The following is a 16,402-nucleotide window of genomic DNA, read 5'->3' as shown; positions in this document are numbered from 1 at the left end:
CATTAATAATCATTAATTGGGGAAATTCTACCCACCCTCGGTCTCCTGGCCCCTGCCAGTGATGAATAACTGGACCTCACAGGCAGGCTGCCTCCACGAGGCAGTTAGCCACAGTGTGTATATGAGGAAACTGAGGCACAAAGCACATACCAATTACAGCGGAGTGGGGATTAGAACCCAAGAGACTCTCAGCAGCACCCCTCCCCCGCAACAGAACCCCTCCCCCCCCCCCACACACACACACAACGGAGAGCGGTTCCCAGGAATTCTGGTTCCCAACTGCTCCCATCCTACTCTAACCACTAGACCCAGCTTCCCTCCCAGCACCCGGGATAGAACCCAGGAGTTCTGCCCCCCCCCCCCCCCCAGCTCTAACCACTAGACCCAGCTTCCCTCCCAGCACCCGGGATAGAACCCAGGATTCCTGCCTCCCCTCAGCTCTAACCACTAGACCCTGCTTCCCTCCCAGGGCCCGGGATAGAACCCAGGAGTCCTGCCCCCAGCCCCTCCCCCAGATATTAATAACCGCTGCCCACGGGATTAATTACATCCTTAATGAACAATTAAATCGTTACCTGGCAGGAAATCCTGCCCCGGGCCACCTCCGCTGGGACCCACAGCCCCGCCGAGCTCTCTGGCACCCAGCCTGCCCCACGGCCCGTCCGGGGGGGGGGGGGGGGCTGGGAACCGGGGGGCGGGCCTGCGGGTGGCGGAGGAGGGGCCCCGTAGGTCACGTGCCGCACAGCTGGGGAAGGAGACGTGGGGCTGCTGCAGCGGGGCGAAGGGAGGATCCGGGCGCCCCTCGGACGCGGCGCTCCCCTTGCTCAGGTAACCCCCGGCCCCGCGCCCACCCCAGAGGTGGCTGCATCTCAGCACCAGGGGAGAGCTGGGGGTCTCGGGATGAACAGCCTCCAGGGGGGTCCGGCCATGGCAACGTATCTGTGGGGTTCAGCCAAAAGGGACCCCAGAATTCAGCCCCCCCCTTCCAGCCCCACTGCCGCAAGGGTGCTGTGTTCACTGGGGGAGGGGGAGTGCAAAGGGAAGGGGCCAGTTTGACAGCCCCCACAGCCTAACCCAGAGAGGGGGTGCCCAGGCGGCAGCAGGGAGAGACACCCCCAAAGCTCTCCTCCTGGGGGGGGGAAGAGAACCCCAGTGCTGTGGCCAGTTCAGCCCCACAGAATTGTGAGGAAGAAGAGCTGAGGGGTGGGGGGCAAGCCTGTGGCTGGGGGTCAGGCTGCCCGGGTTCTGTGCCCGGTGCTGGGAGAGCTGTGGGCTCCAGCGGTTGAAGTGGGATGGGGGTGGGAAACAGGACTCCTGGGTTCTAGGTGTGCACTGGAGTGGGGCATAGAGACTAGTGGTTGGAGCAGGCATCTGCCCCTGCTAGAGAAGCTGCGGCTGCTGGTCTTGTGACCCCGGCCTGCCTGCACTGGCCCAGCAGAGAGGCTGCGCAGGGAGCCAGAGCTGAAGTGCGGCTGTCTCTGGGGTGGAGCGCAGGGGCTGCTGCTGCAGGGGTCTCCGGCCAGCTTGGGGGTGCAGCACAGAAGGGACACCCCAGCCCCACCCCTCGCACTAGCTGAATGCTAGGCCAAGCCAGTCTCTGCGTTGCTTTGTCCACCCCGCCCCCCCCGCAAGCCATTAGCACTGAAAGAGGAATCGGTCTGAGGAACTCAGCTGGGGGGTGTGGGGCAGGAACAGGGCCCACCCCACTTCCCCTCTGGCCCTAGCTCGCCCAGCCACCAAAGGACACGAGGAGAACCCAGGAGTCCTGACTCCCAGCCCTGCCCCCATCTCTCCCCCGCCGGACCCCACTAACCTCCCCGCCCCAGGGGTTCCCCTGTCTAATCACTAGTCCCTCCCACCCCTCCAAGAGAGCCCCAGGGGCCTGGCCGCCTCTCCCCTGCTGGTCGCACACATCATTTCTGTAGGACCTGCTGTGTGCGTGACTCCCACCCACCTCATCGGGCACCTGTGCGTTGCAGGGACGGTTCCAGCAGCGCCTGCCTGGTGGCCCCCCAGGATGCTACCCCTCTTCCTCCTGGCCGTGGCCCTGCCCCACGTGGCTGGGGGGGGCATCTCCTGTTACGATGATGCTGGGCAGCCTGTGGACTGGTGAGTCTTCCCCCCCCCCCCCCACGTGTGATTGTTGGCCCTGTAAAGGGACAGTGTCCCCCTGGGGGGCCCGGAGAGGGGCAGAAATGAGGTGGGGGCTTCTCTGGGTCTCATGGCGCTGATCCCCCTCCCCCCGCCACGGCACCTGCACCAGGATTCCCCACCTTCTGGCATTGGCGTGGGGGGCCACTGGGGCTCCCTGTGTAAGTCCCCCCCCCCAGCAGGGTCCTGGCCCAAAGGTTTTCAGGGTCCGGTTGCCCCCCCAGGTTCCTGGCCTACAAGCTGCCCCGGTCCCGGGCCCAGGCCTGGAGCGGCCCCCTGGGCCTGCGCTACATGTACCAGGACGCCCGCTCCGGAGGCTGGGTGCCCGGCCGCGCCCTCATGAACAGCACCCAGAGCGCTGTGGGCAGGACCCTGCTGCAGCTCTACCAGGGGGTGAGCAGGAGGGTGAGTCTGGGGGGGAGGGAGCTGGGGGAGGAGCAAGGGGAAGTGGAGGGAGAGGAGGCCGGGGAGGAGGCAGAAACTCAGGAGGGGGAAGTAGTTGAGCAGCTGGGGAGAAAAGAGAGAAGTGGGGGGGGGGGGCCAGCAGGGGGGTATTGGGTGTATAGAGCTGGGGCAGGGAGAGGCAAGGGTCTGTGGGACGGGGGAGGGGCCCTAGGGAAGGGGCACTGGGGCAGGCGGTAGCGGGGGGGGGGGAGATGCTGGGGGAGGGGCAGCAGGGGAGGGGCATTGCGGAAGAGGCCCTGAGTAGGGGAGCAGGGTGGAGGGGCAGTGGGGGAGGGGCACGAGGACCGGGCAGTGGGGGAGGGGCACGAGGACCGGGCAGTGGGGGAGGGGGCAGCGTGGGAGGGGCGCTGGGGCGGGGCAGTGGGGGAGGGGCACAAGGACCAGGCACTGGGGCAGGGGGCAGTGTGGGAGGGGTGCTGGGGCGGGGCAGTGAGGTGAGGAGGGGGGCAGTGGGGGAGGGGCACAAGGACTGGGCACTGGGGCAGGGGGCAGCGGGGGAGGGGCGCTGGGGCAGGGCAGTGGGGGAGGGGCACAAAGACCAGACACTGGGGCATGGGGCAGTGTGGGAGGGGTGCTGGGGGGGTGGTGAGGTGAGGAGCGGGCAGTGGGGGAGGGGCACAAGGACTGGGAACTGGGGCAGCGGGGGAGGGGCGCTGGGGCAGGGCAGTGGGGGAGGGGCACAAGGACCAGGCACTGGGGCAGGGGGCAGCGGGGGAGGGGCGCTGGGGCGGGGTCTCCCAGTCCTCCGCCCCCATTTCTGTTGCAGACGGAGGACACGGCCTACATCCTGTACAACGACCAGCCGCCGAAGAACATCCCCCCCTCCCCCTCCTCCTCCTCCTCTTCCTCCAGGGGGCACACCAAGGGTAACTGCTCCCCGCCAGGGGGCACCGGGACAGGGGCAGCTCAGCCCTGCCGGGGAGGCAGCGAGTCTGCCCCAGCGTGGGCAAGGCGCTAGAGACGGCCCCAGAGAGAGACTCTGGCTCAGGGAGGGGAAGGGGAGGCTAGTGGTTAGAGCAGGGAGCCAGGACTCCTGGGGTCCCTGCCCGATCACTTGGGCCCTGACTCTCCTTCCTTGTGTCCTAGGCGTGGTTCTGCTGGACAGACACCAGGGCTTCTGGCTGCGGCACAGCACCCCCCACTTCCCGCCCCTGGCGGCCTACGCCTGGCCCCACAGCGCCTTGCACAACGGCCAGTCCTTCCTCTGTGTCACCTTCCCCTACGCCCAGTTCAAGCAGATCGGTAGGTGCTTGGTGTGCCGGGCGCCTGTGTCGTCCTCTCGCAGCTCTGGGAGGGGAGCAGCGGGCCAGGACTCCTGGCTTCTATCCCCAGCTTTGGGAGGGGAGTGGGGGCTAGTGGTTAGAGCAGGGAGCCAGGACTCCTGGCTTCTATCCCCAGCTTTGGGAGGGAAGTGGGGGCTAGTGGTTAGAGCAGGGAGCCAGACTCCTGGCTTCTATCCCCAGCTTTGGGAGGGGAGTGGGGGCTAGTGGTTAGAGCAGGGAGCCAGGACTCCTGGCTTCTATCCCCAGCTTTGGGAGGAGAGTGGGGGCTAGTGGTTAGAGCAGGGAGCTGGGACTCCTGGCTTCTATCCCCAGCTTTGGGAGGGGAGTGGGGGCTAGTGGTTAGAGCAGGGAGCCGGGACTCCTGGCTTCTATCCCCAGCTTTGGGAGGAGAGTGGGGGCTAGTGGTTAGAGCAGGGAGCCGGGACTCCTGGCTTCTATCCCCAGCTTTGGGAGGGGAGTGGGGGCTAGTGGTTAGAGCAGGGAGCCGGGACTCCTGGCTTCTATCCCCAGCTTTGGGAGGAGAGTGGGGGCTAGTGGTTAGAGCAGGGAGCCGGGACTCCTCGCTTCTATCCCCAGCTTTGGGAGGGGAGTGGGGGTTAGTGGTTAGAGCAGGGAGCCAGGACTCCTGGCTTCTATCCCCAGCTTTGGGACGGGAGTGGGGGGCTAGTGGTTAGAGCAGGGAACCAGGACTCCTGGGTTGTCTTCTCACCCAGGGAAGGGGGGACCGAGGGTCTCATCCCACTGCCCCTATTTCCCCCCCCCTTGCTCTAGGCATGCAGCTGAGACTGGCTGACCCCCTGGTGTACGAGAGCCGGGTGCAGGGGGCCTTCGCCCAGGACCTGCCCGACCTGTGCCTGGCGTCCAAGATGCAGCATGTCCGAGAGCCCCCCTGGAACCGCAGCGTGGCCCTGACCTCGCTGGGGGGGCGCCCCTTCCTCAGCCTGGCCAAGTTCCGCCTCTTCCAGGATGGTGAGAACAGGGGAGGGGGGCTGTCTGCCTGGAGAATGGGGGTGGGACCACAGTGGGGGGGGCATGTTTGGGGGGGGTCTGTGAGGGCTGGGGTGGATTAAATCCCAATTCACTGCACCCCGCCAAGACTTTATAACTATTCCCAAGTGGCGCTACCCCTCCCCCCCCCCATAGCTTGGCCTTACTGGTCTCAGATCTCTGCTCTGGCTGGCTCCCCTGCCCCATGTCTCCCTCCCCAGTCCCCCCCCCCATGGATCTCTTCCCCCTCCCAATTTCCCCCTCCAGCCTTCAAAGCTCCCACTGCGGTGCCCCCCAGCTCTCTAACCCCCTGCTCTCTGCCCCCCAGATCTGTACTCCGGCTGGCTAGCCCAGGTACTCTCCAGTGACCTCTACGTCCAGTTCTGGCCCAACTCCCGGGGCGTCCTGCCCTCCAACTGCTCGGGGCTCTACCGGGTCTATAACGTCCAGGACCTGGGCTTCCCGGCCCCGCAGCTCAACTTCTCGGCCACCGTCGACCACTCCAAGTGGTGCGTGAGCACAGAGAGTGCGCCCGGCTGGGCCTGTGTGGGCGACATGAACCGCAACGTGGCGGAGGAGCAGCGGGGAGGGGGGGCCCTGTGCCAGCAGGACCCGGCCGTCTGGAAATCCTATTACACCCTGGTGCAGAGCTATAGCAAGTGCTGAGAGGGGAGCGGGGTCTAGTGGGTAGAGCTGTGGGGGTGGGGAGAGGCTGGGAGGCAGGACTCCCGGGTTGGCTGCCCTCGGTGACTCTCTGGAGCAGTGGTCCTCAACACGGTGCCCGCCGGGCCATTTCTGTGTGCCCGCCAAGTAATCGGGGCTGGCCCCGCCCCTGGGCGCGTAGCGTATGGGCGGCCCTGGCCCCGGGTGCACGGCGCAAGGGCTGTGCTGGCTCCGGGCGCGCGGCCTATGGGCTGCGCCAGCCCCACGGCACGCAGCACAGGAGCAGCACCAGCCCCAGGCACTCGGCAGCCCCAAAAGGTTGGGAACCACTGCTCTGGAGAGTCTTCATTTGCCCATTCAGTGCCTCAGTTTCTCCATTTGTGAAGCAGGGACAGTTGCACTCAGCTACCTCTCTGGGGCTGCAGGGGGGTCTCCGATGGTGTCTGCGAAGCTCTGGGGGGTCTCCACACCCCCTCTCCGTGCAGCCCCTGCACTAGTTATTTTAATAACACACTTGTGACTTCTAAGTCAGTCTCACTATTTTCTTGGCCTAAGGTGTGATGTCCGCACTCTGGGGGCGGCCTGCCGGGGTCTGTGTGTGGGGGGAGGCACTTCTGTCAATAAGCAAGGGGTGCTAGAGGAGAGAGGTCAGCACCCAGGACCCTGGGTTCGATTTGCTGCCCTGCCCCTGCCTCAGTTTCCCCACCTGTACCCGAGAGAGAACAGCCCTGCCCCACGGCGGGAGTTGTGGGTGAGGATAAATGCTGAACAGGCTATGAGCTACCCAGATGCTACAGTGACTGAGCTGTGATCAGTGAGCCCTGCCCCTGCTGGGAAAGGAGTTTAGGGGGGCCTGTTGTGCCCCCAAAGAGAGGTGCTCAGGGGCAGGGGACAGGACGGTTTCTAGAGCCTCCTCCAGCCTGCTGCATGGGAAGTCTCAGCAGGAGTGAGGCTGGGGGCTACTGATACTGACTGGACCGCACCCTTGCTCACCTCTTGCAAGGCTGTGTGCCTCAGTTTCCCTCCCCTGGCTCCGTGCCTTGCTCTCCGCCGCTGTCTAGCTCTCCATGGAAATGTTGTTCCCCCGTGGGAAGGAGGGTGGGTTGGAAAACTCACCCTGGCGCCCCCTGGGGAAAGAGGGGGTGCAGGTGGAGAGCGGGGGGCTGAAAGGGAGCAGGCCCAGGTTATTCCATCTATGGTCCATCTCCCGCAGCCTCCTGCTCCCTGGCTGCCCTACACCTCAGTCCAAAGACCTAGCCACAAACCTCCAGGGCAGAGACAGCTGGAGGCTGAGGGGAGGGTGAAGAACGCAGGGGGCTGGGGGCTACGTGCTGAGGTGGCAGAGTCTGGCTCCCAGCCAGGTCATGTGGCAGCCCTGGGCAGGGCTGGGGAGCAGTGAGTTTGCAGGGTCTCAGCCAAAGTTCCTAGAGGGCCGGTGCCCGGACCAGCACCGCCCGTCCCTGGCCCGCTGGCAGGAGGGAACAGGACTGTGATACTGGAGGGCTGGGCTGGTAAGGTGGGAGTGAGGGGCACTGGCAGGGCAGGGGCCTGGCAGGACTGGACTGGCAGGGGTTGTGGGGCAGGAGTGAGGGGCCCCGGCAGGGCTGGGGGGCTGCGGGGCCAGAGTGAGGGGCACCGGCACAGCTCGTGCCTGAAGATTGAACGGTTCTGCCAGGTGGTTCCCCCAGGGCTGCAGGCCCCCACCCCCATCGGAATCTGCCCCATTGCGGCACAAACCATGGGGCACAAATCTACTGGCCTGGTGCCACTTCTTGAGATGGTAGCAAAGGCTGGGACACTAGGGCAGAGCTGAGGGGTGGGGAGAAAGGATGCTCCACCCCCCACTTATTGCTAGACCCGGCCCCTTCCCAACCCTCCCCCCCCCCCCCCACCCCCGGAGCCCTGCCTCCCAACCCCTCCCCCTTCCCGCAAAAACAGGTAGGGGGGGGGCTATAAATAGGCAGCCTGGGAACATGCTGTCCCCGCTGGGAGCCGCGTTACACAACTCGCCCGCCCTGAGCCAGCCGGCGCCAGCGGGGAGGGGGGGGGCGCTTCCTTCCCCTGCATCAGTCCCCTCCCCCGCTCCAACCACTACCCCCAGCTGCCCGCGGCTTTAACCACAGCACGTCCTTCCTGGGCACGGCCCATACCCACTTGGCCAGCCCCCAGCCATGGTGAGTGGGGGCTGGGCTGGCTCATTATGCCCCTGGAAGGAAAGATGGGGGAGGGTGAGCTGCAAGGAGCCCGCTGCTGCAAAGAGGGAGAACTGCTGCTCCGTGGGTCATAGACCCATGTACTGCTGGTGAGAGGGGGATTCTCCAGCAGGTGAGCAGCCTGGGGTCTATGATCTTGGACCAGGGGGTCTGAATTCTCCCCTCACTGCTGATCCCAAGTATGGGGATGGGGGGCACAGAGCAGTAGATCACCCCTGTCATGTAACAGCAGGGAACCGGGAGTCAGGATCCCCAGGGCCTGTCCCAGGTGGGGGAGGGAAGTGTCTAGTGGTTAGAGCAGGGCTGGGGAGCTGGGATCTAACGTCCCTGTAAGCAGGGTGCTTGTGCAGCTGCTCAGGAGCAATTCCAATGCCACCCAGCTGATTAGCAAAGTGCCCACGGCTAGGTTTGTGTTTCTCCTGGTGGTGCACATCCCGCACGTGCCTCAGTGCACATAGAACATTTATTCCGCACATGGATGGAAACAATCTGCCCACGGAAAACGATTAGAGGGAAGGCTGGCTAGGAGCCAGGACTCCTGGGTTCTCACTCCAGCTGGAGGAGAGCAGGGGTTAGAGAGGGGGGACTGGGCGCAGGCTGGGGAGGGGCTCTGACCCTAGACATCACCCCTCCACACACGGCAGGGGTCCACAGACCAGCGCTGCATCCGGCTGGGCCTTCCCACAATGATGTAACTGGATCCAGGCCGCCAACCCCAGCAGCTGGGCCTGGACCAGACTGTTACATAACAGCCTCCAGCTTGCGTAACTGTGTAGCGGGGGAGGGAGAGAGAGTCCATGTGTGTAGATCAGGCCCTTGGGCTCCCCTCTCTCAGCCCAACCCCTCCTGTCACCTAGAGGGAGAGCCCCCCCCCATGGGACTGGTGCCTGCCCCCTATCGGAGCTGGTGCCCCCTAGAGGGGAAAGCCCCCACCATTCCCTTCCCCACTCAGCCAGCCAGCTACTGCCCTTCAGTTTGTCCTGATGTAGGCTGATGGGACATTACAGTGTACCCCGCCTGTGGCTGGAGTCAGACACACCCATCCCAGACACCTGCACAGGGGCAAAGGGCCAGGTGCCAAGATACAGTGTAAGACAATCACTCTCCTTCCATGCACACACACACACACGCACTCAGACCCTGCCGCAGGTAGGGCAAAGGGCTTGTGCTGCCCAAACACACCCTACACACAAATGATTGACACCAGCGCTCGTACATCTATTGCCGTGCACAGATGCACGTTCACACACAATGCACGCACACCCCTACACACACACACACACACAGTCCAGACACGCACGTTCACACACAATGCATGCACACACAGTGCACACCCCTACACACAGTCCAGACACGCACGCACACAAATGCTCACACACACTGTAAAGGAGGGACACCAACACCCCTCTCTCCCGCTCTGCCCTGCCCTTTACCCCCAGTCAGGTGTGTGTGTGTGTGGGGGGGGGGGGGTTTACTGTAGCTGATTCCTAGAAGGACAAAGTGAAACATAACCAGCAAAGAACACAGGGGCCATGGTCATGGGAAGGGCCATCCCAGGGCCAGGGGGTGGCTTGGCTGGGGGTTGAAGACAGCAGGTTCTGGCCTCTCCCCCTAGCAGGTGGGTTTGAAATCACTGAGGTGTACAAAGCAAAGGGGCAGCCTGGGCTTCTGCCTCAGAAGAGGCATGGGGTCTAGGACTCCTGAGTTCTAGTCCCAGCTCTGGAAAAGCCCCAATCCTGTGCCTCAGTTTCCCCTCCCAACCTTTGCCTAGGCCTCCAGTCTTGGTTGGGGGCCTGTAGGCATTAGTGTAATTCACCTAATGAGCAGGACACCATCGGTATCCTTAGAGTGGCTATACAACAGACATGATGCAGCTCCTGGGGATGGGGGATTTGAACCTACAGCCCCCAGAGCAAAGGGAGCTGTGCCCTACCTTTAGCAGGAACAGGACTTTTATCCCCTTGGTGGGAACAGCATGTTGCACCGGCGGGGAGGGAGGCAGGCCCCTCAGTTATGTCCCTTCCTTGGTTGGGGGGGATTCTTGAAGGCCCAGCAAGCTCCTGCTCCAGTCCCCCGGCTCCGTTCACCTGCCAGATCGCACCTGGCTATTCCAGGCCCTTTGATATCAGTGGGTTGCCATGACAGTGCCAGGTTGCCACAGGCTCTGGCCCAGAGGATGGTTGCTATGGAGACAAAAGGGGGATGCTGAAGGTAGGGGCTGGATGGGGAGCAAAGGATAGAACTCAGGAGTCCTAAACCCCACCTGCCCCCCTCCCAGAGCTGGTGACCAGCCAGGAGTCCTGACTCTCAGCTCTGGCAGGGGAGTGGGGTCTAGTGGTGAGAGCGGGGGGAGGGGGAAACTGAGGGCCAGGACTTCTGGGTTCTATTCCCTAGTCCTGCAGGGAAGTGGGGTCTAGTGGTGAGAGCGGGGGGGAAGGGCTGGGACTCCTGGGTTCTATTCCCTACTCTGGCAGGGGAGTAGAGTCTAGCGGTTAGAGCATGGGGGAAGGTTGGGGGCCAGGACTCCTGGGTTCTAGTCCCTACTCTGGCAGGGGAGTAGAGTCTAGCGGTTAGAGCAGTGGAGGTTGGGGGCCAGGACTCCTGGGTTCTATTCCCTACTCTGGCAGGGGAGTAGAGTCTAGCGGTTAGAGCAGTGGAGGTTGGGGGCCAGGACTCCTGGGTCTATGCCCACTGGGGGGGGCACTGGCTGAGACCCAGGGACGCTGGAGCTGTCTCTCGGGGGCTCTGCCCCCCTTCCCAGCCCAGCTCCCGCGGAGCATCCCAGCCGGTTGCCGGGGGCGGTGCCTGTTGCCATGGCGCGCGGTTGCCGGGGAGGGAGGCGGTGACGTGTCGGGGTTACCCGAGGTGAGCCCGGGACCCGGGCTGAACTTGGCACAAATAGGGGCCGGAGCGGGCGCGCGCGGCAGACGCGGAGGCAGCGGCGAAGGGCGCCGGGCCCTATTGCAGCGTAGCGACCGCGGGGCGGTGAGGCGCAGCGCCCGGGGCCGGGGGGGGCCAGGCTCCAGCCGGACCGACACCTGTACGAGGTGGGGGAAGGGCGGCGCGTGTGTGTGGGTATCAGTGTGTCAGGGTGTGAGTGTGTGTGTGTGTGTGCATGGCTCTGTGATTGTGTGAGCAGGGTGTGTGTGTGTGCACAGCTCCGTGTGTGTGTGTGTGTGCACGGCTCTGTGATTGTGTGAGCAGGGTGTGTGTGCACAGCTCCGTGTGTGTGTGTGTGTGTGCACGGCTCTGTGATTGTGTGAGCAGGGTGTGTGTGCACAGCTCGGTGTGTGCGTGTGAACAGGGCGTGTGTATGTGTGTGCCTGGCTCGGAGTGATAATGTGGCGGTAGGTGTTACTCTGCTTGTGTAACTTTGTGGGTGTTTGATCATTTGTTTGCATGTCTGGCTATATAAGCAAGTCTAGATTCATGTGGTGAGGTGAGGTGTGTTTGTGGATCTGTGTGTAGAGGGATGAGGTATTTGTGAGGACATGGCAAACGTGAGTGTGTGGGCATCACTACATATTTGTGCTAGCATGTGTGTATCTGCGGTCTGCTTGTGCGTAGCTTTGTCATTTGAATCTCCCTGTACTTTGCATTCAGGTTTGTTTACTTAGTCTTAGACAGGTTGCATATTTCCTGGGCTTGTAGTAGATGGGTTTGTTTTGTAGGTGTGATGTATTGTGTGTGCACTGCAGTGTGTGTAGGTGTGGATGGGGTGTTGTCTGTGTGTTTTGTAGTTGAGAATGCACTTGCCTAGCCCTGTGATTGTGGATGTGGAGATGTACACATGTGTGTTAACAGTTTACATTTATGGGTGTGTGGACCTGTTCATGCCAGTGTGTGTGTGTGTGTGTGTGTGTGTGTCCATACATGGGAGTGCAGATATGGTGGTATGGTTGTATACCTGTGTGTGTTTGTTTTGTGCGCATATGTGGCGGTGTGTATTTTGTGCTTGTGTATACAGCTGCGTGCATTTTACATTACTATTTCTTTGCAGTCCTGTTTGTATGCTGAGAAGGACTTGTGTGTGAAAGACTGCGTGTGTAATTTATTGCAAGTTCATGTGACTGTGTGTGTTTGTGCAGGAGTGCATGCCTGCATAGATGTGTGTGTCTGTGTGCAAATGTGTGCAGGGTTGTGTACAATTATTCCCATTCATGTGCAGCTGCCTGTAACAAGTGTGAGTGTGTGTGTTTGTGTACTTGATGTAGGTAAGTGATGATATGTTTGGACAGACGCGTATCTTTGTGTATGTGATTGTCTGGCTGTGTGTGTGTGTGTGGTTGTGTAGCTGACTGGCTGGCTGTGTGTGTGTGATTCTGGGTGTGATTGCTTCACTTTATCTTTCCTATACAAAACAATCTCCACCCCCCAATCCACCCCACCCCCCAGTCCCTGGAACATTAACCCCTTCCTTTCTGGGGTGGTGAGCACACCCCCACCAGGCTGCTCCCTACCAGGCATTAACCAATACAGATCCCTCCCCCCTCCTATGCAGGAGCCAGAAATAGCAGCTGGCTCAGAACAAGCTTGTTTGTCCTGCGTCCATGGAGGGCGGGGGCGGGGGGGGGGGGGGCAGGGCAGCACGTCCAGTCCCAGGCCTGGAATGTTCCCAGTGAGGTGGGGGGGGGAAGTTGAAATGCCTGGATCAGGGTGCGACTTGGGGCTCCAACTACCAGCCCGGGGGGGTTAAAGTCCAGCCAGCGGGCAGGGGGGTTGGGGAGCCCCATCACGGCTGCCTGCCCAGGGGGATCCACGGGGAAACTGAGGGTTTTACTCAGCTGTGATCCCTCCGGCTTGGGGAGACGCTTGGCAGATCTGTCCCTACCTGCCCTCATGTCAGGATGGGAGGGCGTGGGGGTCTGTACATGCGACTGTGTGCGTGGTGCGTCTGGGAGTCTTTTGCCAGGGTCGTGGGTGTCTGTGCGAATGTGTTGTGTCAGAGAGAGAGGTGAGACGGTGTTGATGTGTGTGTGTTGGTGTTGTGTGCGTGATTGTGTCTGACAGGCGTGTGAGTGATTTTGGAGTAGGCTGATTGGTGTGTGTTTGTGTGAATGTGTTAGTCTGATCTGGGTTTGTGGATGTAATTGTGTTAGTCTGATTGATGTGTTGTTGTGTATGTGATTGTGTGTGTGTGTGTGTGTGTGTGATTACCCAGGTGTGGAATCCAAAGTGCTCACAACCTGAGAGATGGGGGTGGAGGAAAGTGGTTCTGTCCCATAAGAGGCATTATGCAAATTACATACAGATCTAATTTGAATATATACAATAATTTACACGTGACACAAACGTCACTTTCAGACCAAGTGCACTCGTGTGTACACACACACGCTCACACCCTTGTGCACTCCCCACAAGCACTGTCACACATTCAGACAAGCGCACCCTCCCAAGCACAGATACTGTTACAGGCGCACACCCTTGCACACACAAATGCACGCTCACAAACCCTTGCACGCACCCCCTCGCACGCCCTCGGGGATGTCTGCCATGTTCAGCCCCATTAGCTGCCACGTACTAACCCCCCTTTTTCCCCCACAGTAGGGCACAGCCTGCCCCGGCACCATGAGTTCCGCCCCGGAGGAGCGACCTCGCCCGCCCTCGCCAGGCCCCGCTCACCTCTGTGTGGCCGTGTCCTGCTTCGCCGAGGAGGCCGCATCCCTGCTGACGGGCAGCGGGCTGCTGGCGCATTCGTTGCAAGCCGGAGGGACCCGGGCAGGGGGCCGGCCCCAGGACCCAGCTGCCCCAGCCCCGGGGGGCGCCGGTGGCTCAGCCCGGCGCAAACGGGAGTTCACCCCGGCGGACAAGAAGGACGACGGCTACTGGGACAAGCGCAAGAAGAACAACGAGGCGGCCAAGCGCTCGCGGGAGAAGCGGCGAGTCAACGACCTGGCGCTGGAGAGCCGGGTGCTGGCGCTGCTGGAGGAGAACGCCCGGCTCAAGGCCGAGCTCCTGGCCCTCAAGTTCCGCTTCGGCCTCATCCGAGAGCCGGCCGAGCCCCCCAGGCCGGCTGCTGCGCCCGCCCCCTACCCGTACCCGCTGGGCACTGAGCCGCCGCGCTATGGCCGCCCCTTCCAGCCGGAGCCGGGCGGGGGGTACTCCGAGGACTCAGGGTTTTCCACCCCCGGCAGCTCCAGCATGGGCAGCCCTGTCTTCTTTGAGGAGCGGGACGGGTTTGAGGGGCACTGCCTGGTGCCCGAGGCCCCCGGGGAGGCGGGCGAGGGAGGCCGGGGGGGCCGTTACGACCCGGCAGGGGACGCCGTCAAGAGCCTGCCCCACAAGCTGCGTTTCAAGATGTCCGGAGGCCCCGATGAGCCGGGGGGCGAGGCCCAGACCCCCTATGCCCCGTCGCCACCCACTGGGGACTGGCGGGGGGGCGCAGCCGGAGGGGAGGACCAAAGGAACGGGGCGGCGGCGCCAGGGGTGGGGGCTGCGCCATTGGGAGGGTGCTACGGAGCTGGCGGGTCACCCCCCGTCTCGCTGCAGGAACTGGGGTACGAGACGGAGAACGGAGCCCTCCGGAGCCAGCTGGCGTCACTGTCGGCCGAGGTGGCCCAGCTGAAGAAGTTCTTCTCCGAACAGATCCTGGTCAAGATGAACTGAGGGGGGGAGGAGGGAGAGCATCTGTGGGTTGTTGTCTCCCCCCCCACACCCCCCAGGACCCTTCCCCTCACATGCATTTGCCCCTCCAGTGTATATTTGTACAGATTTCTGCCCCGGGGCCAAGTGGGGGGTTCCCACTGTGTATCCCTTGCCAGAGACTTTTAACAAAATAAACCTGTTTCTTGGGGGATGGGCCCCTGTTTGTTTGGGTGGCTCCCCCGAGATCAGCCCTGTGGGCCCGTCTGCCCCGGTCTCTTTCTTTCCCTGCCTCTGCCGTGCCATGCCCCCAGCAGGCAGGGCTCTAGCTTGCTGGGGGATCCTGTTCTGCACCCCCCAGTGCAGGGGGCAGGAGCCCGACGGGTGCTCAGCGGGGTAAAGCCTCCAGCTGTGCACAGCCCCCTCGCCCAGGGCGCTCTCCTGCAGCGCCCCCCCCCCCCCCAGTTGCGGTGGCTGGAGTCGAACCCGCCCCCCGTCACCGCACCAAGCCTTGCATGGTGGGCGCTGCTGGGCGCGGAGGGGCAGGGCTCACACCCAGCTCTGAGGTGCAGCCACTGCTGGGGTGGAACCCAGGGGCTGCTTCTACTAGGATCCCTCCCCTGGGGCTGAGATGTGTCTGGGCTGAGACACGGGACGGGGGTGGTGGCTAGGGCAGCTCAGGGGAGGTCGAGCTCCCCAAATAATTGGGGGGGCCCATCCATGCCCTGTGGCTCCCTCCTGCTTCCTGCTCTTTCCCTCCCTGGACTGGGCCAGCGCTCGAGTTCCCTGTGCTGGGGCTCTGGGACAAGGGGTGCTCAGGTAACCTGGAGCCTGATGGCTGCGGGGGAGGGGGCAGGGCCTGGGGCAGAAGGGGTGGGGCGAGGGCTAGTCTCCCCGAAGGGCTGGTTCCTGAGCTACCCGCAGGCCAGGCCCAGGGCCTACCGAGGACCCAGGAATCTCCCCGTCTAGGGCCCTGCCCTGATCTCTGTGAGACACGATGCTCGCAGAGCTGCTGTGGGGGGCAGGACATGGGGCTTGGCTCCCGCCTGCCCTGCCCCCCCGGCGTTTGTAACTGGGCCTCTGCCACAAGGCAGGCTCAGCACCATCCCGCTGGGCTGTCTCTGCGCAATGGTGCCCATCGTCCATGGCCTCCTGTCCCGCCCTGCCTCAGGGGGCAGGACCCCCCCCGCAGAGGGCAGGTTGGCGCCCTGGCCAGCCTGTGCGCTACCCTAGTCGCTCTGCCCGCCCGAGCTGCTCCAGGGGCCCGTGGGCGCAGGCACGTGGCTGGCGCGGTTCCCTGAGAATCCCAGCTTGGGAGCCCCGTTTCCAGCTCCTCTCGCTGCGGTTCCGGACTCTCCCCCTAGCGTGGGCAGGGCCCCGCTGCCACCAGTGACCGCGGGAGGGTGCAGCTGGGCAGGGGGTGCCCCGTGAGTGTGGGGCCGGGTCTCTGGGTGGATCCTGGCTCCCAGCAGCCTTCTTCTGGCTGGTGCCTGCCGGCTCTGTGGACTCCTTGGAGCACAGCGAGTCCTGTCTGGAATTCTCTGCTCGGGGTCCCCCTCTGGAGCCCTGTGGCCCCCCCCAACACACACACACGTTCAGTTGTGGCCTGGACTTTGTGGTCCCCTCGGTTGTGGGGCTGGGTAGACTCAAGGCTTGGGCCGACCTCCGCCAGCCCACACCGGTCCCTGTAACGGGCACCTGGCGACGTGCTGGCGTCAGTCACGCTTCCAGCTGCCGGGGCGACGGGGAGAGAGGGAGACCCTGGGAGGGAGCCGTGCTGGGTGGCCCCAGAACAGGCCCCTGCAGCTCACAGTGGGGGAAAGGGACCACTCCTGCTGGAAGGTGAGAGTGCTCTGATGGGGGGAGATGAACAAAACCCAACTGGCCCTCTCGCACCCCAAGCCGTCCGGCTGTCCAGAATGTCAGCTCCTTGGCTGGGGGATGAGGGCTGAGCTGACACCCCCTGACTACTCCCCTGTGCAAAGTGTAACAGCCAGGATGTGCTGGCCCTCCCAAAACTCCATTTCCCAGAATGCACAGAGGCCAGAAAACTACATT

General features: G+C 63.1%; 2 protein-coding genes across 8 annotated transcripts; both read left to right on the top strand.

The window, feature by feature from the left end:
* The first annotated feature begins 669 nt into the window (after positions 1-669).
* Positions 670-6,424, top strand: DNASE2 (deoxyribonuclease 2, lysosomal). 2 transcript variants are annotated; one of them, XM_089774802.1, is made up of 7 exons: positions 670-828; positions 1,980-2,109; positions 2,376-2,544; positions 3,383-3,482; positions 3,703-3,858; positions 4,671-4,868; positions 5,215-6,424. In XM_089774802.1, exons 2-7 carry the CDS (start codon positions 2,018-2,020, stop codon positions 5,550-5,552), a joined length of 1,053 nt encoding a protein of 350 aa, XP_089630928.1. In that variant the 5' UTR covers positions 670-828; positions 1,980-2,017; the 3' UTR covers positions 5,553-6,424. The 2 variants fall into 2 exon arrangements, with proteins under 2 accessions (XP_089630928.1, XP_089630927.1); XM_089774801.1 differs by having other exon boundaries at positions 2,376-2,556.
* A 1,048-nt stretch (positions 6,425-7,472) lies between these two features.
* Positions 7,473-14,607, top strand: LOC142818963 (uncharacterized). Of its 6 annotated transcripts, none has more exons than XM_075902388.2 (2): positions 7,473-7,874; positions 13,307-14,607. In XM_075902388.2, the coding sequence occupies exon 2, from the start codon at positions 13,331-13,333 to the stop codon at positions 14,366-14,368; it is 1,038 nt and encodes a 345-aa protein (XP_075758503.2). In that variant the 5' UTR covers positions 7,473-7,874; positions 13,307-13,330; the 3' UTR covers positions 14,369-14,607. The 6 variants fall into 6 exon arrangements, with proteins under 6 accessions (XP_075758503.2, XP_075758502.2, XP_075758501.2 ...); XM_075902387.2 differs by lacking the exon at positions 7,473-7,874 and adding an exon at positions 10,363-10,747; XM_075902386.2 differs by lacking the exon at positions 7,473-7,874 and adding an exon at positions 10,363-10,802 and having other exon boundaries at positions 13,310-14,607.
* The last annotated feature ends 1,795 nt before the right edge of the window (positions 14,608-16,402 follow it).

This window comes from Pelodiscus sinensis, chromosome 31 (assembly GCF_052426305.1).
Source record: "Pelodiscus sinensis isolate ZL-2025 chromosome 31, ASM5242630v1, whole genome shotgun sequence".
NCBI lineage: Eukaryota > Metazoa > Chordata > Testudines > Trionychidae > Pelodiscus > Pelodiscus sinensis.
Note: the sequence above shows the minus strand (reverse complement) of the source record. Positions and strands in the feature narration are given on the sequence as shown.

Bases quoted from the DNA above. Each gene is read 5' to 3' on its own strand.
- DNASE2 (XM_089774801.1), top strand. From the start codon at position 2,018: ATGCTACCCCTCTTCCTCCTGGCCGTGGCCCTGCCCCACGTGGCTGGG. The intron at 3,483-3,702 runs GTAACTGCTCCC...CTTGTGTCCTAG, and splicing joins CTCCAGGGGGCACACCAAGG to GCGTGGTTCTGCTGGACAGA. The intron at 3,859-4,670 runs GTAGGTGCTTGG...CCCTTGCTCTAG, and splicing joins CGCCCAGTTCAAGCAGATCG to GCATGCAGCTGAGACTGGCT.
- LOC142818963 (XM_075902388.2), top strand. From the start codon at position 13,331: ATGAGTTCCGCCCCGGAGGAGCGACCTCGCCCGCCCTCGCCAGGCCCC.